The following is a 26,713-nucleotide window of genomic DNA, read 5'->3' as shown; positions in this document are numbered from 1 at the left end:
AGAGGTATCAGAAAAATGGACAGAGAAAGAACTCAAGGCATACCTAACTCAGATGGAATGAATCTTAGAGAAGACTTTAGACAACAAGTTCAAACAATGAAAGTATATTTTGAAAACGAATTAAATAAGCAAATTCAAATGGCAAAGAACGAGCTCTACCAGGAAATAGAGATAAAAAAAATCAAACAGTAATCCTAGAAATGGAGGAAACCATAAACCAAATTAAAAACTCAAACGAGAATATTACAAATAGACTAGATCAAGTAGAAGCCAGAACATCAGATAATGAAGACAAAGTTTACCAACTCAAAAAGAATATAGACAATGCAGAAAGGATGCTTAAAATACATGAGCAATCTATCCAAGAGATATGGGATGTCATAAAAAAACCAAACCTGAGAGTCATTGGGATAGAAGAAGGAATAGAGGTTCAAACCAAAGGAATGAACAATCTATTGAATGAAATAATCCTAGAAAACTTCCTAGATACGAAACATGGAATGGATTGCCAAATCCTGGAAGCCTACAGAACCCCAAACACTCAAAACTGTAATAGACCAACTCCAAGACACATAATTATGAAAATATCCAACATACAGAACAAGGAGAGAATATTAAAAGCTACGAGAGAAAGGAGGCAGATTACATTCAGGGGTAAACCAATTAGGTTAACAGCTGATTTTTCATCACAGACATTGAAAGCGAGAATATCGTGGAACAACGTATTTCAATCGCTAAAAAATAATAGATTCCAACCAAGAACACTGTATCCAGCAAAACTAAGCTTCAGATTTGACAATGAAATTAAAATATTTCATGATAAACAAAAGTTAAAAGAATTCACAGCCAGAAAACCAGCACTGCAAGGCATCTTGAGCAAAACACTACAAGAAGAGGAATTGAAAAACAGCACCAAAAACTAACAGTGGGAGGTAACTCAGTAAAGGGAAGGAAAAAAATGACCAAAAAGGAAAAACAAGCCATATTAAAATAAATAAATAAACAAGCATGACAGGTAGAACTAACCATATATCAATAGTAACCTTAAATGTTAATGGCTTAAATTCACCAATCAAGAGACACAGGATAATAACCTGGATTCAAAAAACAAATCCAACAATATGCTGCCTTCAGGAGACTCATATGATAGGAAAAGACATACACAGGCTGAAGGTGAAAGGTTGGGAAAAATCATACCACTCACATGGTCCTCAGAAGCAAGCAGGAGTGGCCATACTCATATCGAATATAATCAACTTCAAACCTAAGTTAATCAAAAGGGATAAAGAAGGACACTATATACTGTTAAAAGGAACCATCCACCAACAAGACATAACAATTATCAATATGTATGCACCAAACAATGGTGCTGCAACGTTCATAAAACAAACTCTCCTCAAGTTAAAGAGTCAAATAGACCACAACACAATAATTATGGGTGACTTCAACACACCACTCTCTCCATTGGACAGATCCTCCAGACAAAAGCTGAATAAAGAAACTATAGAACTCAATAACACAATCAATAACCTAGACTTAACTGACATATATAGAATATATCAACCATCATCAAGTGGATATACTTTCTTCTCAGCAGCACATGGATCCTTCCCAAAGATAGACCATGTATTATGCCATAGGGCAACTATTAGTAAATATAAAGGTGTGGAGATAATACCATGCATCTTATCTGACCACAATGGAATGAAAATGGAAATCAATGATAAAAGAAGAAAGGAAAAATCCTGCATCACCTGGAAAATGAACAATATGTTACTGAATGATTAATGGGTTACAGAAGACATAAAGGAGGAAATCAAAAAATTCTTGGAGATAAATTAAAATACAGACACAACATATTGGAATCTATGGGACAAAATGAAAGCAGTTTTAGGAGGGAAATTCATTTCCTGGAGTTCATTCCTCAAAAAAAGAAAAAAACAAAAAATAAATGAACTCACACTTCATCTCAAAACCCTAGAAAAGGAAGAGCAAAACAACAGCAAATATAGTACAAGGCAAGAAATAATTAAAACCAGAGCGGAAATCAACGAAATTGAAACAAACAAACAAACAAAAAACCATTGAAAAAATTGATAAAACAAAAAGTTGGTTCTTTGAGAAAATAAATAAGATTGACAGACCCTTAGCCATGCTAACGAAGAGAAGAAGAGAGAGAGCTCAAATTACTAACATACAGGGTGAAAAAGGCAATATCACAACGGACACTACAGAAATACAGAACATAATTAGAAATTATTTTGAAACCCTATATTCCAATAAAATAGAAGATAGTGAAGACATCGATAAATTTCTTAAGTCATATGATTTTCCCAGATTGATTCAGGAAGATACACACATTTAAACAGACCAATAACAAAGGAGGAAATAGAAGAAGCCATCAAAAGACTACCAACCAAGAAAAGCCCTGGACAGGATGGATATACAGCAGAGTTTTACAAAACCTTCAAAGAAGAATTAATACCAATACATTTCAAGTTATTTCAAGAAATAGAAAAAGAAGGAGTTCTTCCAAATTCATTCTATCAGGCCAACATCACCCTGATCCCGAAACCAGACAAGGACACTTCAAAAAGAGACAACTACAGACCAATATCTCTAATGAACTTAGATGCAAAAATCCTCAATAAAATCCTGGCGAATCGAGTACAAAAGCATATCAAAAAAATTGTGCACCATGATCAAGTAGGATTTATCCCTGGGATGCAAGGCTGGTTCAATATATGGAAATCAATAAATGTTATTCACCACATCAATAGACTTAACCATAAGAACCACATGATTATCTCGATAGATGCAGAAAAAGCATTCGACAAAGTTCAGCATCCCTTTATGTTCAAAACACTAGAAAAACTAGGGATAACAGGAACTTACCTCAACATTGTAAAAGCTATCTATGCTAAGCCTCAGGCTAGCATCATTCTGAATGGAGAAAAACTGAAGGCATTCCCTCTAAAATCTGGAACAAGGCAGGGATGCCCTCTCTCACCACTTCTATTCAATTTAGTCCTTGAGATACTAGCCAGAGCAATTAGACAAAAGAAATTAAAGGCATAAAATTAGAAAAAGAAGAACTTAAATTATCACTATATGCAGATGATATGATAATATATCTCACAGACCCAAAAGGGTCTACAAAGAAACTAATAGAGCTAATAAGTGAATTTAGCAAAGTGGCAGGATATAAAATCAACACGCATAAATCAAAGGCATTCCTGTATATCAGTGACAAATCTTCTGAAATGGAAATGAGGACAACCACCCCATTCACAATATCCTCAAATAAAATAAAATACTCGGAATCAACCTAACAAAAGAGGTGAAAGATTTATACAATGAAAACTACAGAACCCTAAAGAGAGAAATAGAAGAAGACCTTAGAAGATGGAAAAATATACCTTGTTCATGGATAGGAAGAACTAACATCACCAAAATGGCGATATTACCCAAAGTTCTCTATAGGTTTAATGCAATGCCAATCAAAATCCCAATGGCATTTCTTGTAGAAATAGATAAAGCAATCATGAAATTCATATGGAAAAACAAAAGACCCAGAATAGCAAAAGCAATTCTAAGCAGGAAGTGTGAATCAGGAGGTATAGCCATACCAGATTTCAAACTATACTACAGAGCAATAGCAAGAAAAACAGCATGGTACTGGTACCAAAACAGGCAGGTGAACCAATGGTATAGAATAGAGGACACAGAGACCAATCCACAAAATTACAACTTTCTTATATTTGATAAAGGGGCTAAAAGCATGCAATGGAGGAAGGATAGCATCTTCAACAAATGGTGTTGGGAAAACTGGAAATCCATATGCAACAAAATGAAACTGAATCCGTTTCTCTCGCCATGCACAAAAGTTAACTCAAAATGGATCAAAGAGCTTGATATCAAATCAGAGACTCTGCACCTGATAGAAGAAAAAGTTGGCCCCGATCTACATATTGTGGGGTTGGGCTCCAAATTCCTTAATAGGACACCCTTAGCACAAGAGTTAATAACTAGAATCAACAAATGGACTTACTCAAACTAAAAAGTTTTTTCTCAGCAAGAGAAACAATAAGAGAGGTAAATAGGGAGCCTACATCCTGGGAGCAAATTTTTACTCCTCATACTTCAGATAGAGCCCTAATATCCAGAGTATACAAAGAACTCAAAAAATTAAACAATAAGATAACAAATAACCCAATCAACAAATGGGCCAAAGACCTGAACAGACACTTCTCAGAGGACAACATACAATCAATCAACAAGTACATGAAAAAATGGTCACCATCTCTAGCAGTCAGAGAAATGCAAATCAAAACCACCCTAAGATACCATCTCACTCCAGTAAGATTGGCAGCCACTATGAAGTCAAACAACAACAAGTGCTGGTGAGGATGTGGGGAAATGGGTACTCTTGTACATTGCTGGTGGGACTGCAAACTGGTTCGGCCAATTTGGAAAGCAGTATGGAGATTCCTGGGAAAGCTGGGAATGGAACCACCATTTGACCCAGTTATTGCCCTTCTTGGACTATTCCCTGAAAACCTTAAAAGAGCGTACTACAGGGATACTGCCACATCGATGTTCATAGCAGCACAATTCACAATAGCTAGACTGTGGAACCAACCCAGATGCCCTTTAATAGTTGAATGGATAAAAATGTGGCATTTATACACAATGGAGTATTACTCTGCATTAAAAAATGACAAAATCATGAAATTTGCAGGGAAATGGATGGCATTAGAGCAGATTATGCTTAGTGAATCTAGCCAATCCCTAAAAAACAAATGCCAAATGTCTTCTTTGATATAATGAGAACAACTAACAACAGAGCAGGGAGGAAGAGCAGAAGGAAAAGATCAACTTTAAACAGAGACATGAGGTGGGAGGGAAAGGGAGAGAAAAGGGAAATTGCATGAAATGGAAGGAGACCCTCATTGTTATACAAAATTACATATAAGAGGTTGTGAGGGGGAAGGGAAGTAAGAAAAAACAAGAGAAAGAATTAAATTACAATAGATGGGGTAGAGAGAGAAGTTGGGAGGGGAGGGGAGGGGAGATAGTAGAGGATAGGAAAGGTAGCAGAATACAACAGTTACTAATATGGCATTATGTAAAAATGTGGATGTGTAATTGATGTGATTCTGCAATCTGTATTTGGGGTAAAAATGGGAGTTCATAACCCATTTGAATCGAATGTATGAAATATGATATGTCAAGAGTTTTGTAATGTTTTGAATAACCAATATAAATAAATAAATAAATAAATAAATAAATAAATAAATAAATAAATAAGTAAAAGGAAAAAAATGCTAGGAATAAGGAGGAAAATCAAATATGTATATATGTCCATGAACCATTAAGGTCAGTATTAAACAGAGGAAAAAAAATGAAAGAAAGTAAGAAACAAACAAACACATAAATAACGAAAGAAAAAAGAAAGAAAAGAATAATGAAAGGTTTTAAAAAGTTAAAGAATTGAACTTCAGAATATTCTCAGGTTTTGTTCTCAGCAGTTTTAGGTGGTCATCTGGAGTGTTATAGTCCACCCTCTGAACTGCTGGAGTGAGAGAGGTAATCCCACAGGTGGAATGCCTGGAGAGAGGCTTTAAGCTTAGGTAGGCTTCGGGCTCTTCACTGAATGCCAGTTTGTCCAGAGATTTAAACAGTACACCTCCAGTGTCCAGCAATGGCTGTTATATCTGGGGGACTGTAACCCAGGGAACTCCCCTGGGTTCCACATGTGTGTTGCAGGGAGCAAATTCTTAGTACATTATGTCACCTTGAGATAATGCATTTTCTTGTCTTGGTCTCAGTTTCCAAATTCAATCACTCTTGCCCCTGCCCTTCTAAGTTCCTAGACAGATAGGTCTCTCCCAGCCAGTTCTGCAAGCAGCCAGTTCTGCAAGCAGCCAGTTCTGCAAGCAGCCAGTTCTGCAAGCAGCCAGTTCTGCAAGCAGCCAGTTCTGCAAGCAGCCAGTTCTGCAAGCAGCCAGTTCTGCAAGCAGCCAGTTCTGCAAGCAGCCAGTTCTGCAAGCAGCCAGTTCTGCAAGCAGCCAGTTCTGCAAGCAGCCAGTTCTGCAAGCAGCCAGTTCTGCAAGCAGCCAGTTCTGCAAGCAGCCAGTTCTGCAAGCAGCCAGTTCTGCAAGCAGCCAGTTCTGCAAGCAGCCAGTTCTGCAAGCAGCCAGTTCTGCAAGCAGCCAGTTCTGCAAGCAGCCAGTTCTGCAAGCAGCCAGTTCTGCAAGCAGCCAGTTCTGCAAGCAGCCAGTTCTGCAAGCAGCCAGTTCTGCAAGCAGCCAGTTCTGCAAGCAGCCAGTTCTGCAAGCAGCCAGTTCTGCAAGCAGCCAGTTCTGCAAGCAGCCAGTTCTGCAAGCAGCCAGTTCTGCAAGCAGCCAGTTCTGCAAGCAGCCAGTTCTGCAAGCAGCCAGTTCTGCAAGCAGCCAGTTCTGCAAGCAGCCAGTTCTGCAAGCAGCCAGTTCTGCAAGCAGCCAGTTCTGCAAGCAGCCAGTTCTGCAAGCAGCCAGCAGAAGGTGAGGGGTAGAGCCAGGTGGGTTTCCCCAACCAGTTGTCCTCTGTGTAAACCTCTCTCCATGTGTGATTTTCTCCTGGACACTTAAGGACACACTGTGTTGTGTAGTATGTGTTTACTGGGCCCAACTCATGTTAGCCAAGAACCGAAACCTACAGCTTTATTAAGGAAGTCACTGCCTGCTCTTGAATGTTGCCATGTGAACCCTATAGTTTATTCTCTCAGTTGCAACATTGCTGGTCTTATTCCTAGGTCTTTGATCGTTTTGAGTTGCATTTGTGCAGGGTGAGAGATAGAAATATAATTTTATTCTTCTACATAAGGATATCTAATTTTCCCAGAAAATTGTGTTTAAAATGTTGTCTTTTCTCCAGTGTATGTTTTTGACAACTTTGGCAATAATCAGATGTGTGTGCATGGGTTTATCTCTGTGTCTTCTATTTTTTTTTCCATTGGCCTTTATGTGTGATTTAACAAGTTTGGTTGGCTTGAGTTAGAGTCAAAATCAGTATAAAGCCTTAGATTTGCATTTGAATAATATTCTCACAGTTTGTAGGTTCTAACATTTGAAACAGATACAAAAGTATGTTTCAATAATTTCTAATTGGTTATAACTTTTCTGTGTTCATATATGAATATACCACCAGTGAAACTGCCCATCATGTACAACTAGAAGAAATGGATCCTAAGTAGGATAAGTTACACTCTATGTATTTATAATGTCAAAATACACTCTTCTTTTATGTATATGTCAAAAGAACTAAGTTTTTAAAACTTCATCAACAAATAATCTTAACTTCTCTATGATAATTTATGTAATAACTGACTGATAATAATGAATACCTAATATCTCCACCATATAACTATTCCACTGTAGTTTTCTTTTGTGCTCTAACTTTACTGTAACCATTTGAACCTCTGTATTTTCTCCCTTACCCACCATCTTCCTTCATTGACTTCTCATTTTTTTCTATTTCTTTTTTTTGTATCACATTTTAGATTCTAGTGGAATATATAATTATGAATGTGTAGCCCTCTCATGCTCTTCTCTTTTGCCATTCATAGACAGTCTTCAGGAAGAAGCAGAGTCATAGAGATCTTTAGAAATTACATTTTTAGTAGATGTGGACATATGGCTTACTTTAAATCTATCACTCTTATTTTCTGCTTTCAAAGTTGCTTTACAAGTTAAAATTAACAATGGAATTTTTCTGAGCTTATATGCTAAAGCTAAGATATATCTGCAGATTAAGAGTTATTACAAAAAGATAACTACTCACCAAAATATCCTCCATATCAAAGAGGAAGAGGAGTTTATCTCAACAGACTCACAAGTCTAGGACTTCTGAACATGTGAGGAATAATGCCAGCAAGTCTCCATCTGAATTTGCATTTCCCAAATAAAAAAACCCACACATATTTAAAAGGATGAAATTCCAGAAGGAGATAATAAAATGATTATTAAAATGATTAATGAGTTAAATGAAGATCTAAGGAACAGAGTGAGAGAAAATTCAGGAGGTGAAAAACCATTTCAGTGGGAGATTGACTAAGAAAAACACCCAACCAGAACTCCTGGAAATTAAAAACACAATAAATAGAATAAAAATTAATTTGGAAGAATCAACAACAGATTAGATTTTGTATAAACAGAGTTTCAGGCCTTGAAGAGAGTTTATATGAACTTGAATACTTATAGGCACTAAAATAGAAATAAAATCACTATCAGAATATACAAGAACTATGGGAAAGCATTAAGGGACCAAACTGACTTTGTAAATTTGATGATAAATAGATGGATCTGAGATTATCATGCTAAGTTAAATAAGCCAGTCCCCCAAACTGCAAACTCAAATGTCTCTTTGATATGCAGATGGAAACATGCAACAAGGAAAGAAGAATAAAAGTTCAGTTAGACAAAGGGGAATAAAGAAAAGGGAGAGGAGATAGGAATCTGAAAGGCAGTAGAATGAATTGGACATAATTTTCCCATGTTCATATATGAATACATGACCAGTGAAACTCCACATCATGTACAACAAAAAGGATGAGTTCTTGATTAGAATAATTATATTATATGTATGTATAATATGTCAAAATATATTCTAATGTCATGTATACTTTAAAAGAACAAAGGAAAAGAACATCTCTGGAATTGAAAAAGGAATGGTGATACAAGCTAATGGTACTAAGAACTTTTCAGTCGAATAACAGAAGAAAATTTTTTAAACTTTAAGTATTTGGTGAACATGTAGGAGTCATATAGAACTAAACATATACAATAGCAAAAAAAAAACCTCTCTGACACATCATAATCAAAATGCCTAATATAGTGAATAAGAATAGAATTCTAAAACTGCAAGGAAAAATGTCAGAGCCAGGCACAGTGGTACACCTCTAATCCCAGTGGCTCAAGAGGCCGCTACTTCAAATCTAGCTTTAGCAACTTATCAAGGCACTAAGCAACTTAATGAGACCCTGTCTCTTAAAAAATTACAAATAATGGCTGAGAATGTGGCTCAGTGGTTAAGTGCCTCTGAGTTCAATCCCCAGTAGAGAGAGAGATTGAGAGAGAGAGAGAGAGAGAGAGAGAGAGAAACATGTCGGCACACATTAGAGGTAAACCGGTGCAGACAACTCCTCAGTTCTTCACAACATTTTAAATCCAGGAAGGCATAGAATGAGGTAATCTAATCTCTGAAAGAAAATTTCTAACCAAGATCACTATATACAGCAAAACCATCTTTTAGAATCAGATAAAAAATAAAAACTTCCAAAAATGAGAATATACTAAAAGAATTCATGACTACAAGGTAGCACTACATGAAATACTTAAAAAAATACTACCCATAGAAGAATTTAAAAATAATCTCAACTTACTTCTAATGTGGGCTGCCATTTTTCTCTTTCAGCTTTTAAAATTCTATCTTTGTTCTGTATAGTAGATGGTTAATTATGATGTGTCTTGGGAAGGATTTTTTTCATCTTATCTATTTGGGGTTGTAAATTCCTCTTGTATTTGGATTTCCACCTCATTACTACAGTTTGAAAAACTTTTTGATATAGTTTCACTGAAAATTTTATACATTTCTTTAGTTTATGTCTTGGTGCCTTGTACACAAAGAGTCTTAGATTTGAGTTCTTAATGCTATCTCTGATTTCTTGTATATTCTGGTCATGATTTGTTACCTTTTATTTATTGTTGACTTTGCTTTTAAAATTGTATACTTCATCTTTGATATTAGAAACTTTGCCTTGTGTGTGGTCTAATATATTGGTGATGTTTTCAGCTGAATTTTTTATTTGATTTATTATTTCTGTTCCAGAATTTGTTATTTTCAAAAATTTCTGTTTATTTCAATATTATATCATTTCTGGTATATTATCTCTTAGTTCATTTCATAGTTATGCCTTTAGTACACTGAAAAATTTAATTAGCAGCTGTTTTAATCAGCTTATTTTGCTACTGTGAACTCAAGACCCATCAAAAAAAAATATTAGAGGAGGAAAACTTGATTTGGGGGCCAACGGTTTCAGAGGTCTCAATCAATAGACAGCAGGCTCCCATCCTCAGTGCTCAAGGTGAGACTACTCATCATTGCAAAGGTAAGCAGTTCACATGATGAACAAAAGGCAGAGAGAGTGGTCTCCACTTGCCAGATACAAATATATACCCCCAAACCATGTCCTCAATTCCCACCTTAGCCAGCTACAACCCACCACTGCAGTTACCACTCAGTCAATACCTATCAAGGGATTGATTCACTGGTTAGTTAAGACTCTCACAACCCTATCATTTCTCCTCAGAACCTTTTTTCATTTTCTCACACATAATATTTTGGGGAGCACCTCACATCCAAATCATACATAAATTTTCTAAACTCTTTTTCTGGCATTTCCTCCATTATGATATCAACGGGATTAGTTGTATTGTGAGGTATTTGGAATGACTTGATTCATTGCTTTCCATATTGTTAGTATTCCTTAAGGGATAGTTATCTCTTTTACTTTTATATAAAGGACATTTTCTTGTTATGCTGTGGGTTGGGTGAATGCCTTGAGTTCCACATCTTCACTCAATTTAAATTTCCTATTAGGTCTAATCTCTAACAGTACACTGAGAGGAGAGAGATTAATTTCAAGTAGTTACAACCACTTCAGAACAATTTCATACTAATAAATCTTTTAAGAACTTCTTACAAATGTTCTCCAGAAATCCACTAGTCTGAGTGGTAAATGGGGGTGATTTTATTTAATTGGTTGATAAATTAGTTAATAAGAAAATAAAAATGTTTTGAAACTGTATTTGGCTTCTAACCTTTGTGGGGGGTCTTATCCTGCATGCTAAATTCTCATGCCCCTAGGATTGAGTAGATGAAGTTCTCGGGTAGGCATGGGGATTTCCAACATCACTGAAGAGTTCTACCCATAGGTCCTGGTAGCAGACCACTATGGGTAGATGGTGAATGGAAAGATTTCTGTAGCCCCCCTCCACTGATCACCAAATATGAACTTTAAATTCTCCATCCCTAAGTGTATCCTGCCCACCTGTTTAATTTTCCTGTCCTTTTCAACTGATCATTCACACCACAGGGCCCAAAGGGAGAGTAGGTTGTACTCTCCTCTGTTTCTGTCCTGAATTCCCTGGTTCTGCTATTCACTATGATCATGTTGGGATCATGATTTTTCAGGCGAACTTGAGATGACACAGTAAGCACTGGCTGAGACAAAAGTGGATGTTTTTGTAAAGAACTCTCAAGTTCCTACAGGAACAAGATTCAGCTTAAACTCCTACAGTTAGATCTCCATTTCTGTTCTTCATTTACATGTTGAGAAACATGGAGCACATTTAAACACCAGTTCACTCAGGGGTGTTTGTGTCTGCCAAGTCTAGACTGCCTTTTAAAGGTGTTTATGTGTCCAATTTGTTCACTGTGTTTCTCTTTCCCCTTGTGTGGTCCCTCCCTTTGTGGTGGTGCAGGCTCTGGTATGTTTCCTTATATCCTTCGTTCACAACACCAGAATTTCTGGGCTTCTCTGAATCTCTGACAGACAAATACTGATTTTTAATGATTTTCTTCATACACCCACCTTGTAATTAAGAAGCAATACTGTTTCCTCAATTCCAAACATCAGAGCAAGTGGGAAGTGCCTCCTTCCTCTTCCCACCATTTGGGAGCCTCTGAACAACACACTGTTGGACAAGGATGGGATAGGAGAAAAAATCAAGAGAAATATTAAAAATTCTTAGAAACAAACAAGAATAATGATACAGCATACCAGATCTAAGAATAAATATAATGTAGTAAGTGCCTACATTTAAGATAGAAATATCCTAAATAAAAAATCTGATATTAGATCTCAAGGCCAAAGACAATGAGGATCAAACTACTTCTATGTTCATTAGATGATAGTAAATAATCAAAATACAAACCAATGAAATAAAAAATGAACCCCCCCTAAACTCACAGAATTAATATGACAAAGAGTTAATTCTTGGAAAAAATAAATAAGACTGTTAAACTCTTAGCCAAACTAATTATAAGAAAAAAAGTAGGAACCATCTAAAGAAAATTAGTGCTACATGGACAATATAACCACAGACATTTCTGAAATACAAAGGACCATTAAGGAAAATTAAAAACTTATTTTCCTATAAATTGGAAAATCCAGATGGTATTTAAATATTTGTAAAAAAACATGTGACTTACACAAACGATAGCCAAAGGGTATAGAAAAGCTAAGTGGACAAAAAAAGCAGTAATATTGAATTAACAATAAAAACCTTTGTGACAAAGAAAATTCTGGTACTAGTTGGATTTTTGGCTGCATTCTATAAGACCTTTAAAGAAGAAAACTTCTCAAGACTCTCTAACTTGTTTCATGAGATAAAAAGGGGATAATATTTACAAATTTATTCTATGAAAGCAGAAACATCCTGATACCAAAACCAGATAACGACAAATAAAGGAACAAAAACTGCAGGCCAACATCCTTGCTGTGTATCATGGCAGATAAAAAGGACTGAAAAGCAAAATTAATCAGAAGAGACAAAGAAGACTAGTTCATACTGCTTAAGGAATCTACAGATTCAATGCTATCCCCATCAAAATGCCAATGAAATTCTTCACAGAACTGGGAAAACAGTCCTAAAATTCATTTGGAAGAATAAAAGATGTAGAATAGCCAAAAATTTTGAGCAATAAGCACAATGCTGGAGGCATCAAAATGTCCTTCAAATTATATTACAGAGCTATAGTAACAAAACCAGTATGGAACTGGCATATAAGTAGACATGAGGACCAATTAAGCAGAATAGAAGACACAGAGAAAAATCTGCAAAGATACACTCATGATCCTTGTCAATGGTGCTGAAAACATATAGTGGAGAAGATATTCTTTTGAAGAAATGGTGCTGGGAAAGCTGAATATTCATATGTAGAAGAATGAAATTATATCCTTACCTCTCATCTGACATAATAGTCAAGTCAAGTGGCTCAAGGACATAGAATTTAGAACAGAAACTCAGAAACTGCTAGAAGAAAACATTAGTTCAACATTCCAATATATTAGTGCACGTATTGATCCTATAGCATAAAAAATAAAACAAAGAATCAATAAGTGGGATGGTATGAAATTTTAAAAACAAATTGCAGAGCACAGGAAACAAGAACATGAAGAGAGATTCTGCTGAATAAGAGAAAATGTTTGCCAACTGCTCTTCTTACAGGGAATTAATATTCATAATACATAAAGAACCCACAAAACCTTAAAATCAGAAAAACACATGATAAATAACTGAGCAAAACAAATAAGGCTTATTTCTCAAAAGAAGAAATACAAGTACATAAAAAAGTTCAATATCCTTAGCAATCATGGAAATGCAAATCAATGCTACACTGGGATTTCATCTCACCCCAGTTAGAATGGCATTCATCAGTATACAAATAACAATAAATGATGATGAGAATGAGGGGGAGAGGTATACTTGTACAATGTTGGTGTAACTGTAAATTCCTACAACCACTGTGGACACCAGTATGAAGATCACTCAGAAGACTAGAAAAAGAATCACCATGTGACTCAGATATTCCACCCTTCTCTATCTATCCACAGGAACTAAAATCAGCATTCTATAGTGATACATGTATACCCATCTTTATGGCAACACAATTCACAATACCCAAGTTATGGAACCATCCTTGATGTCCATCAACAGATAAGAGGATAAAGAAAATGTGATACATATACAAAGTGGAGTTTTACTTGAACAACAACAACAACAACAAAAATGAAATTAAGTCATTTTCTGGGAAATGGATGGATCTGGAGCACATCAAGCTAAGTGAAATAAACCATCCTTAGATCAATGGTCAAATGTTCTTTCTCATATGCAGAAATGGGAGAGGAAAAAAGAAATAAAAAAGGGATCCACAAAAATTTAAATGAGACCAATAGAGTAGTGAAAGGAAATGTAAAAGTAAACAAGGAGATGTATGTAGTTGGAAATAAAATCAACCAAATTATGATATTGCCATGATAAAAGGTACCACAATGATTCCATTTTATATATATATATAATTAAAATCACTAATTAAAATATAATAGAAGAAGGACCAGTGGAGGAGAGGAAGAGGATCATGGTGAGGGAGCAGGGAATAGAGAAGGGGAGATACTAGGGAATAAGGTAGATCAAATTATGCTGTGTGCATCTATGAATACCAGTATCATATATAGTTGTAATAGATTAATAAAAATTTTTAAAACTAAGTTTTAATTTGATTCTGTTATTTCTTATTTTAGGGATCTGACAAAATTAGTATGATTTTTAGTACAATTTGTGGTAACAACCACTGTTATGCTCTCTCTCTGTACTTTTTTAAAAATTAAAATACTTAGTGATTATGAAGATGCTTAATGAAAACTAAATGTATTTAATAAACATAAAATGACAAAACAATAAAACATTTTCCATCACATCAAGAAGCACTTGAAGATTAGATAGCCACAACTATGTCACGTATTTTTGTGTGTAGCTTTAAAAGAAAAATGCCCAACAGAGAATATTTGGGGGATTTGCAACTTTGGAGGTGATAAAGGATGAGAGAAAGAACTATTTATTTTTAGTTTTCGGCAGATACAACATCCTTGATTATATGTGGTGCTGAGGATTGAACCTGGGCCGCATGCGTGCCAGGCGAGCGCACCACTGCTTGAGCCACATCCCCAGCCCCTTCCTTTCCTGTCTTTAGAAAGCCTAAGATAGGCTTTGGTGTTCCTCCTCCCAAAAAGCTGGCTCAGTGGAGGAGGCCCATTTGGTGAGGAATGACTCTCAGACAGATGATTACAGATTAAGAGAGTGAGACGATTTCTGGCAGACAAGAGGGTGTACCCTGTGGTGTACTCATCCATGATGTCATTCATTCTCATAACAAATCTGCAAACTGGTGACGTTGCTGTTCCCATTACATAGATGAGAGTGTCCAGGCAGACTGAGCTGTTTGTGTATCAGATTCCACCACAGTGGCAGAAGTAGGAGTGCTTTCAGTCTGCATGGGACCTTCAGTAAGCAAAAATATTTTGGGGGTGCTTATTTTAGGAAAAGAACGCTTTATAAATCAGCATTTCTTTTGCCCTTACAAGTAACTTGAAGAAGGTCTGAACAGCCAAGTGTCCCTCGTGCTCCAGTGCTATGGGTGCCATAGTCAAGGTGTGTCCACCCAAGAAGGCTGCGAATAGGAAGGACTCCATGTGCACCATCCCAGCTGTGCAGGTGTACTGCATGCAGGCATCATTTCCCATTTGCCTAGTTATGGTACCAGGCAACATGACAGTGTGTTTCTTGGCTTAATTGAGTAACTGGTAGGTATTAGATTGAAGGAGAATGAAGGTGATGTGGTAAATACCATGTGAGAGTTGACTACACTTCCATCATCTTTGATCAGGTGGATGTCAGAGTCAGCTCGGTGGCTGATTATCAACAACAAACCCGAGGCGGGCTTACAGGAACTTAAAAAAGCTGCACGGGTGAATGGAATGAAGACTTCTGCAGATGCCCTAACCATAGAGGTGAGCAGTATGGGGGGTACTTATGAGACAGGGAAGACACACTGTTAATAGGTGTCCAAAGATGCAATGTGGTGTAATTGAAAAGACTGGGCACAGAGATTTTATTCAGAGGAGGCAAAGAGTTCCAATTTTTTCTTCCTTTTGGTCCTCAAAATTAATTCACACAACTGCCTTCACAGGATTTTATTCTTTTTATTTGACTAGTCTTTAATTTGACAGATAACACTGTATGTTTTTATCTTTACAATGTAATGTTTTGAGGCCTACAAGGTGGAATGGTTAAGTCTAGCCAATTAAATCAATTAAGTAAACTAATTAATAAAAGTCTCAATAACCAACTAACCAACATGTTAGTTAGCTTTTGGTGTCAGTGACCAAGATACCTGAGAAGAATGATTTTGCCCAGGAACATTTTACTTTGTGCTCACAGTTTTGGAGGTCCCAGTCCATCGTCATTTGACTCTATAACTCCAGAAGTGAGATGAACCATTTTTTGCAGAGTGCATTGTAGAGAAAGGCTGTGCACTTCATGGTAATCAGGAAACCAAAATAGAGGAGAAGGAAACAGAAACAAACATATAATCCCCAAGGTATTTCCCTAGTGACCCACTTCTCCATCTACACCCCACCTGCCTATGGTAAACCACTTTGCAACCCATTCAAATTTTTGAATCCTTCAAAAGGATTAATTCACTATGTATGATACTCATAATCTAATCATTTCACCTCCCCCAATAACAGTGGAACATTGGGGGAGACCCCTCATATCCAAACCATAACAACCAATAATAAATTTAAATGTTACAAGTCAAAAGTGCATTTAATATGCATAATCTACTGTATATATACACACACAATACCTGGTGGAGTGTATGTTGTTACCATAAAGATCATGTTGATGAGAACTATGGCTCCCTGCAGCTGCCTAACATGTTGAAAGAATATCATGCAGAATCCCACAGGAAATGATCAAAATTCAAAATGTATTTCTGTAGAAAGTATATTGTACTTTTACTCTGGTACAGTTAAATAATCTTTAGTTGTGATATAATCAAGTTTATTTACACACTCATCTTTATTTATTTATTAACTTTAATTTTGGGAATTGAACCTCCTGGTGTTTTACCACTGAACTACATTTTCAGTCTTTTTATATCAAGACAGGGTCCTACTAAGTTATTGAGGCTAGCCTTAAACTTGTGATGCTCCTGCCTCAGCCTCCTGATTTGCTGGGATTAGACGCATGCACCATCAAGCCCAACCTATTCACTTTATCTGTTGATGAACACTTGAGTTGGTTCCATAACTTGGCTCTTTTATATACACTGAATATAGCAATTCTGTTTTTACTTATTGAAGAAACTTCACATTATTTCCCATGATTGTACTAATTTGAATTTCTATAAATAGTGTGCAAAGGTTCTCTGTTGTTCACATTCTCATTAACACTTGTAATCCTTCGTAGTTTTTTTAAATAATAGCCTTTCCAAGCGGGAAGAAGTAAATATATCATTGTAATATTTTTTTCTTTTGCTAGGGATTGATCCCAGGATTGCTCCATCACTGAGCTACATCCCCAGTATCTCCTCCACTTTCTTATTTTGGGAGAGGGGAATTACTCCATTGCCCAAGTTGGGCTCAAATTTATAATCTCCTACCTCAGTCTCCCAAGTAGCTGGGCTTACAAACACATGCCACCATGTTCTGCTTCATTGTAGAACTGTTGTACATTTACTGTGTGCTTAGTGATATTGAGTATTTATTTTTTTACCTATTGCCCATTCACAGGTCTTCCTTTGAGAGGTGTCTGTTCAGATATTTTGCCCATTTTTTTTAAATCAACGGTTCCCACTACTGCTTATAAGGATCCCTGTGTGTAAGTGTTAGGGAGGTGGATGCTGCAGCCTAGGAATCTGTATTTTGAAGTGTTCCAGGTGATTCTGAAGATTGTCTTCCTATCTTAATTTCAGATTTTTTTGGTATTTTAATTAATTTTTCGTTATTGAGTCATTTGAGTTTCTCATACATCCATCTTGGAGAACAATGACTTATCAGAGCATAGTTGACAAATATCTTCCTCCCTGTGTATTTTGTTTCTTCCATATGTTCCTTGCTTCCTTTTTGTGCAGAAATTTTTTTCTAATCCTTCTTGTCAATTTTGACTTGTTCCTTTTTGCAGTCTCATCTAAAAATTCTTTCCCACACCACAGTCATGTAGTTTTATTACAAGTTTTCTTCTGATAGTGTAATTGTTTGGGGGAATTCCATTTAAGTCTGCAGTCTATTTTGGATCAATTTGCCTATGTAGTAAAGACATAGGTCTGACTTTTTTCCAGCATGTCAAATGGGCTTTATTGTGTTGAGATATGATCCTTGAATACCTAATTTGTTGAGATGTTTTATGATGAAAGGATGCTGAATTTCATCTGATGCTTTTCCTGTACGTCCTTAATACAGATTTTACTGTGTTCTGTAAGTTGTTTTTTGTGTTTCTGTTTCTTTTGTCTTGAAATGTAGACATGTGTGAAGGAAGACACAATGACAAAATGGTATGTAAAAAATGCTTAGCATCTCTAAGCATCAGGGAAGTAGAAATCAAAACCACATTGAGATATTACCTGTACCTGTTAGGAGAGCTTTTATTAGATTAAGGACAACTAATAATGAGAATGTGGATAAAAAAGAACCCTTATACACATTGCTGATAATAATGTAAATTGATGTCACCATTGTGGATAACAATATGGAAATTCCTCAAAAATTTGCATAGAATTATTTGATCCAGCAATCCCACAACTTGGTATATATCCAAAGGAATTCAAATTTGGATCTCGAGGAGATCTCTGAATTCCCATATTCATTGTGGAAATACATCAGATAAGTAAGTTCTAGAAATCCACTGTATGGCATTCTGACAATAATAAACAATACTATATTATGTACTTCAAAATGTCCAAGAGGTCAGATCTTGTCCTAACTGTTCTTACCAAAATAAACAATAAAAATGAATACACAGGGGAGGAAGAAATTTTGAAGGGACTCAGTATATTGATAGGTTTTGGTGACAACTTCACAGGTATGCAGTTACTTCCAAAATCATTAAGATGCATTGTTAAATATGGGCAGATTTTTCAATATTGATCATATATTAAAAAGAAATTTGAGAAGCAGAAAATAGTTATCATCATCTTCTATCTATGAACAAGTTCACAAACATTGTCCCAAAGCTCAAATGATTTGTTTTATTACTCAACTGGCACTGGAATGTCAGCTTCCAAATGCATCCTGCCTTGGGTCTCTGTTTTGCCCTCTTTCCCCATTGCATTTTTCCTTTCTTGCACTTCCTTTCTGAGCATGTTCCATAACTCCCTGTGACAAATTCTTTGACAGATAGGGGACAGAAGCATTTCCAGCTCCTGTCTTCAGAAGGATCACCCATCCTCACCAGGTCAGTGGGCTTGATGCAGCCTTTGAGCAGTCAAGTAATGCGGCAAAGTGAATCCCAAAGATGGAAACCTAACCTCAATGTAGAGATGGAGGCTTTGAATGCATCTTGAAAATTTTAGTGTCTGAAATGTGTCTTTGAGATTAGGGTGGAACCATCCAGGTTTCAACAGTCAGGGTATATGGTTATTTGCATTTGAGTAGAGTCCAAATGACTTCAGAAGGGCAAACTGGTGTCCTGGTAAATGTTTAACTCCAACATTCAAAGGTTTGAAAAAATCCTAGAGTCCAGAATTGTAGCAATTATTACTTTCTGTGGATTGCTAAATTCCACCAGAGTCAAATTCAAGCTAACCTTATGATGTCAACAGGCTCTTAATCATTAAAAACTTAACAGAGAGCTCTTATAAATCAGTATGAACTGACTTCAAGGCACCTATGTTGGCACATAGGGAAAACTGAGACAATTTTAGGCTTTTCCCCAAATCATGGTGTGATGATGGGCATAGAAGGGAAGTCACAGAGAAAGATACATTCATAAAATGTGAAGAACCAGCATACCCCCATTTGAATAGGTGCTGCTTCTTCCCCAAATAAGGTTTACCAGGAAGGACACACTTGTAAAGGCCCCAATGTCAGCAAGCATTGCCCACCTAAATATCTCTGGAAACTCCACTCATTTCTGTAAGCTCATCAAAAATTTGTAACTGGTACCAAATTAAGCCAGCATGCCCTGATGTTTGACTTGGAAAATGAAAGAGTTTGAAAGTCACTCTCAGGCATTGTAGCTCTCATGTGAGACAGATTTAAGGTCTTCTTGCAGCTAATTCTTATTAATATCACGAGAACAATGGCCAGTGGTCATGGGTTTATGTGTTTGGTGCAGAGGGTATCACCACAGATGCCTCTCTAACACAAGCATAAATCCTGTTTCCACTACTGAAGCTAGGGCTGAAAGCTGTCGGGCCATTCCCAGTGGTGTAGAATTCCCCAGTCACGGGAGTAGATCCAATTCTCTGAATTTCCTTCTTCTCTAAAGTTTTCTGATGACGTTTATAGTATTATCACATTTGTAAAGGAGACATGGCAATATAATTAATATCTCCAAATAACTAATAAATTAATAAGTACAAGAGTTCTGGTAGAAGTAGTTTGTTATGTATATTTATAAATTACTACTAAAGAGCCTGGAAAATGTTTGTGAGAAGGGCGTTTTCCCCTGCTTTTCCTGATCCTGACTCTTTTATTTCATCTTTTCAATGACAAAGAAATTGAGGTAAAGTTATATCAGTCACCTTGCCCAGGGTACACAACAAGCAATTGGAAAGTCCAATGTAGCACTTCAGTATAAAACTCAGCCTGAGGTTAAATCAATTTAAACCAACATCATCCATGATTCCAACTCAAGTTTAATTACAGGTCCCTCTTTCATGGGGACACACCATCCAAGTTATTTTATAAAATAGGATGACTAAAAAACTAAGAAATAAAAATAAAGAAATAAATTGCCAGGAAATAATTCATCTTCCTGAGACAGAAGAATTATTTCCCCATCATTAGTAACTAATGGAGAAAAAACTCTACTACCTACACTTCTATAGCCATCTAGTATGAATGGGGCTTTGGATTGTAGGATTGTAGCCTAACTCATCATTTGGTTTCCTTCCTCATATAAATCTCTAACATACACTCTCTTTTCAATGCTGTATAATCCTCTCCAGTTTCCTGCTAATGTGTCTTCATTGCACAAGTTCCCTGAGGTTCTGTGAACTACTGAGTTCGCCTAGCACACTGCTTTTATACCTTCTATTATTTCAATGTCTATATTTTCCACTAGATAATGAAATTATTGAACTTGCTTTCTGTGTTTGCTTAGTGCTTCCTCAATACCCATCATTTTCTGACAAGGGAACAATTTGTTGTCTCTGTTATTAACTGAAGGCTGTGAGATCCGCCATGAAGGAGGAGCTGAAGGCAACACAGACAAAACCTACTCTGTGCGACTTGTTCCACACACCCAACCTGTGTAAACGGATCTGTCTCCTGTCCTTGGTGAGGTAGGCTTCACACCATGCTTACAGAAAGAGTGGAGAAAGTATTTATTCCTTCCTTCAAAGTGTACAATATGTGGTGAGCACAGCTTTGGAGATAAAAGATGAGGAAGACATAAAGAGCACCACGATGGCTGTGGAGAGTCAGAGGGTCATGTAAAGACTGACACAGAACCATTGCACAGTGAGGAGTCCTGTTTATCATATCACACAGTGAGGCTCACACCAGAGACTGATGCTGCAAACTCCAACTATGAACAGACGTTGTCTCTGATTTTCTTCATTGCTTGCTTTCATTATTTGCTTTAATGGAGGTAAAATTTCAAAGAGTGAATTGCATAAATATATGTAATTCACTGTATATTTACATATGTAAAGATATTTCCAACACTCAGATCAAGAGCTGAAAAAAACTCTAAAATCCTAAAGACCCTTAAGGATTGTATTGTATTTCCACAATATCCCTCACATCTCCCCAAACTAAACATCACTGATGGCCTCCAGCATCATATATTTGTTTTAGTACAGTTAATAATTAAAATAATCACCCATAGGCACATATTCCAAAGAAGAGATATGCCTGTATGTTTCAACACCAACAAATGACTGAGCCAGTATTACCATTATCTAAAGGATATAAGTGCTAACCCTTGTGGCATGTGTCTTTCCTGTGTGTTTGCTACAGATTTGCAACAATGATGCCTACTTTTGGCTTGACTCTCCACCTCCAGCACCTGGGGAGCAATGTTTTCCTGGTCCAGGTTCTCCTTGGTGTAGTCAACTTCCCAGCCAATTATGTTTCACTTTGGGCACTGAAACACAGGGGCCGTCGTATAAGCATATTTTTTTTCATGTCCATGATGGGAATCACTTTTCTGGCCATCATATTTGTGCCTGCAGGTGAGGAAAGAGCACAGGGTGAAAAAGGAAATATATTACCCACTTCCCTCAGGATTTTTCAGGTAGCCCCTACAGGAATCAGAAAAACTGGGTTCTAAGGTCTCCCTTACACAAGTTGGGCATTTAGGACAGATTCTGCCATTAGGTTGCTAGGAAAACAGCCAAAGGTCAGTAAAGTTTGTTCAGATGCCTGCTTCTCTTCATTATTGTCAGTTAAGTACCTGGAATATGGTGCCACTGAGTTCTGAATTTCTCTAGGTCAGCAATACAACATTTACCCATTGGCCAATTACATTTTCTTGCAAACATGAAGGGTCTAGACTTACCATCATGAGCCGCACTGTACTATCACTTCCTCTGCCTGGCTCTGTCTTATTACTTCACCTTCAGTGACAATTTATTCCCGAACTCTGTGTGTCTATACATGAGTCTCATGGTAGGTCACCAGAATGCAACCTTGGATTGGAGAGTTGTCTTGACTTAAGGAAATAAAACTCCTTGTGTTCAAGTAGAGAAGAGGTGTACACCAGCACCTATATATCCATCATCATGCATTGCTGAACTCCTTGTGTTGTAATGTGTTTTACAAATCCTACAATTTTGGGCTCTCCTCCTCCTCCTTCTCCTCCTCCTCCTCCTCCTCCTCCTCCTCCTCCTCCTCCTCCTTCTTTTTTCTCTCTCTCTCTGGTACGTACCAGGAGCTGACTGTAGTGGCACTTAACAACTGAGCCACATCCCCAGCCTGTTTTATTTTTAGACAGGGTCTTGCTAAATGGCTTAGGGTCTTGCTAAGTTGCTAAAGCTGGCTTTGAACTCTCCATCCTTCTGTCTTAGCCTCCAGAGAAAATAAGATCACAGGTGTGTGCCATCACACCCATGTATAGGCTCCACTTCTCTTGAATGTGGACAATGATGTCAGTTTGCTGCTCTGCAAGAAAACCTTCTCCAAGATTTCAAGCTCTCATGAGATTTTCTTCTTAGAGTAGGTAACTGAATCTATGAAAGTTTCCTTCAGTGGTTTCCAAAGTGTGACATGTTTTCCATAAGAGAAGTCCTTTTTCTTGAGTCTTGATAAATTTTACTAGATCAGGCTATTCTGCAGCTTGTCCATTAATATAATATTCTTGTTCTTTTATAACTGTGTTTTATAAAAGAGCAAGACACCCTTCAGTAATTCTGACACCCTTCAGTAATTCCTATATGATTGTCCTATCTGCCACATAAATGGTACAAGAGACACTGGAAAGAAAAAGAATGTGAGTTCCTTCTGCATTCAGCATCCTCTCTCCTTGTTTAACAAACTTGAGAAGGCAAGGAGAATAAATTAAATTATTGAAAACATTTTATTCACCATAACTTAAAACATTCAGGTAAGTCCCTTAGGTTGGTCACAAACTTCACCTCTGTGCAGTTTATCTATAGTATATTTTACTCTGTGAATATCTCCAATAAGGGTGTTTTCCATTTGGATTTGGGGGATGCCGATATCTTCATCTAAAATCCTGACTCTCCTGGATCATCTTTCCAGAAATGTCGACTGTGCGTATGGTTCTGACAACTTTGGGAGGAGGAATTTGTTTTGCTTCTATTACCTGTTGTTTGACCCAGGCAAATGAACTGCTCCCCACTGTCATCAGGTAAAAAATCTCACAGGTTCTCTATCAGGGTAAAAAGGGCCTATTTCCAAATCATTGACTTTTCAAGCAAAGAAAACACAAATGATCAATGGTGATGATAACAATTACAGCCACAGTTTACTCAAAGTTAGCTTTTTGCTAGGTACTTTTAGGTGTGGTAATATACCACCAACGTACATCTCATGTATTCTTTGGATTCACCTAAATTTGAGATGCTATTTTGCAACTGACAATATCCAAGTTATGGATCCAGCCCAGGTGTCCATCAACAGATGAGTGCATAAGGAGAATATGGTAAATATACACAATGGAGTTTTATGCAGGCATAAAGAGAAGAAAATTATGTAATTTGCAGGTAAATGGATGGAATTTGAGAAGACCATGCTGAGTAAAATAAGCCAGACTCAGGAACTGAAGGGTTGAAATGTTTTCTCATATTGGAGAGAGACAGGCTAGAGGAGGAATTGTAAAATGAACTTGACAAAATTATGTTCATATACAATTGTATCACAATAGTATAATTTGTATAATTGAAAAGTAGCAAAAAAAAACAAAGTAAATGAATAAGAAAATAAAATAAATGAGAAATAAAGCAAAATTAAATAAATGAACAATAGTACTTCTAAATGATAAAACATGTCTTAATACTTTGTAAACTTGAGAAAATTTGCTAGCAAACCAACAAAAATTTCAAAAGCAAGTGTTAGACCATGACACAAGAAAAGACCACTGACTCCAATTAAAATCAAATTAAAGCAAACTTATTATTTTGACCGGCTGGGCTGCCTCTCCCACAGAAAACCGTGAGAACAAGACAGCAGCCACAGCTTTCCTGCAGCCCAGCTTTATAGCCCTGAAAGTTACACAAAGGGGGGTTACAGATAAGAAAACTCTAAGGAGCATAACACTAATCGTAGTTTACATTTTTGCTGGCCTTGACATCCAGAATTTATGAAGATTATTAGAGTCTCAGAGAGGGTTTTTATCTGGCCAGGGAAGGCCAAGATTTGTGAGGCATCACTAAAGTTTTAGAGAGGGCTGCTATCTGGTCAGAGAGCCAGGCATCGGTGAGTTCAAGGCACGGGAAGGTATTCCAAGTAGGTTCAGAATCTGCAGTAATTTATAGTAAAGCCAAAATTATCTTTCCATGGCTTTGTGGCAAGATGGCTCCCAATTTTAAGAAAAGATCAGGTTGGGTATATCACAAGAGCATATCATCAATCTTCTCATGACAAAGCACATCCCTTATTGTCTCCCATAATTAATGCATGAAGGTGACACAAACCCATGTGCATTCTCAACAGATTTATTATGCCTTTTTGTTTGTGCTCCAAGGGCAACAGCTTTTGGAATCATTGGAGTTTGCAGTAGTTTGGGGGCAGCTGTGGCTCCCCTGTTGATGACCCTGGAAACATATGCTGAACCCTTGCCCTGGATCATCTATGGAGCCTCCTGCTTTTTTGCTGGCCTTGTTGTCTTCCTCCTTCCAGAAACTAGGAATCATCAACTGCCTGATTCCCTCCAAGATATAGAAAATGAGTGAGTGAACCCTTTCATGGTCCCTTAGAAGAATTATGTACCATAGATCTGAGATGAGAAGACAGATTCTACTGGGGCCATATGTCTCTGGAAATTATAGATTTACTCTCTTTCCATGTGGTCAGTACCATTGGTTTAGTAAAAGCAATAGGCTTTAACCAGTGATCTCAGATGTTCCCCTGAAGATTTCTAGATCATGCCAGCCAGTTTTTCCCAAACTGCCCCAGTAGGTTTAGTAGTAAATACATCACAATTAGGTCTACTCAGTCCTTGCTGCTACAGTGTAACTGAAGGTATTTCACAAACATGCACATATACAAATGACAAATCTCACTCTCTATGTCCTACTATCCTGTAGCCCAATGACAGCTGGTAGCTGTCTGGCACTGTCATTTCTTATAGGCTTGAGCTCTTCCCTGGTCACTGAAGAACCCAGGGGTGATCATTACAAGACTAGGGTCCCTTCCATAGCTGACAATACATTTTAGGGGAGGAGTCTTGTTGTGTTGCCTGTGAGATTCAGACTATCTTGTTTTCACCAGGAATGAAAGTGTTCAGAAAAGAGAAAAATGCAATGGTAAATAAAGGAATTTTAAAATGATGAATGATTGGAAAGATTTTTAAATTTTTTGTACTTCCCTGGTTTTTCCAAAGACTTCTGTGGAGAATGACATGGTGGCCAAGGATGGAATAGAAACCATCAAAGCTTCCTTCCAAATATTATAGGAATATTTGAATTTTACTTCACAATATTTACCGAAATCCATGGGCAGGTGTCATTTTTTTTTTTTTTACCAAGGATGGTGGGGAAAGGATCAGCTTGCTGTAAAGAATGCAGGAGATAATGCTTTCTCCATGTCCTTTCTTGTTTGTATTTCTTTCATCATGTATTTTTTTCCATATCTGTTCTAGTGGGAAAGCCTCAAGAAGAACAGAGCAGGAAGATACCTCCATCAAAGTGACACACTTCTAAGGAATTTCACAAATGGGATACTGATCAAGAGCAAGAAAAAGAAGAAATATATAGATTACTCCAAGACATCAGCAAAAATTAAAATAAATAGAAGCAACAGAAAATTCCCATTTATAATGGTGAATCTAAATTATTGTATACAAGATACTTTATGAATCACAAGAAGTTGAAAGAAACTACAGTACTTTGAAATACATGAGAGAATATTTATATAGTGTAGATACCTAAAATGTTTCTGAATAGGGAGATAGAACTAGCTTTAAAACATTTTTCTTTCTGAATTTATAGAAAGAGTATTCTTACTTAAGAATACTCTTAAGAGTATAATTACAATGAAGAATCCAACACTCTTGAAAAGACTTGAATCTTAGTAGTTCCAAATACATGTAAATACCAGTATGTGAGTCAGCTTTCTGTCTCAGCAACAAAATAAATTGAGTTAAATGACTTAATTCAAGGAAAAATTTATATTGGCAATGGTTTCAGAAGTTTCTTTCCATGTTTGCTTTGCCCTGCTGCCTTGGGTCTATGGGAATGGAAAGTATTATATTGGGGA

General features: G+C 36.8%; 1 protein-coding gene across 1 annotated transcript in view; it reads left to right on the top strand.

The window, feature by feature from the left end:
- The window catches only part of LOC113177698 (organic anion transporter 7-like), a 57,159-nt gene extending 30,754 nt beyond the window's left edge, over window positions 1-26,405 (top strand). Inside the window, exons 5-10 of the mRNA XM_077797443.1 lie at window positions 15,490-15,613; window positions 20,999-21,114; window positions 21,794-22,008; window positions 23,537-23,645; window positions 24,981-25,184; window positions 26,097-26,405. Of these exons, the coding sequence (XP_077653569.1) occupies window positions 15,490-15,613; window positions 20,999-21,114; window positions 21,794-22,008; window positions 23,537-23,645; window positions 24,981-25,184; window positions 26,097-26,157 (829 nt within the window). The 3' untranslated portion in view covers window positions 26,158-26,405. The remainder of the gene's footprint in view (window positions 1-15,489; window positions 15,614-20,998; window positions 21,115-21,793; window positions 22,009-23,536; window positions 23,646-24,980; window positions 25,185-26,096) is intronic.
- The last annotated feature ends 308 nt before the right edge of the window (window positions 26,406-26,713 follow it).

Source organism: Urocitellus parryii, chromosome 4 (genome assembly GCF_045843805.1).
Source record: "Urocitellus parryii isolate mUroPar1 chromosome 4, mUroPar1.hap1, whole genome shotgun sequence".
NCBI lineage: Eukaryota > Metazoa > Chordata > Mammalia > Rodentia > Sciuridae > Urocitellus > Urocitellus parryii.
Note: the sequence above shows the minus strand (reverse complement) of the source record. Positions and strands in the feature narration are given on the sequence as shown.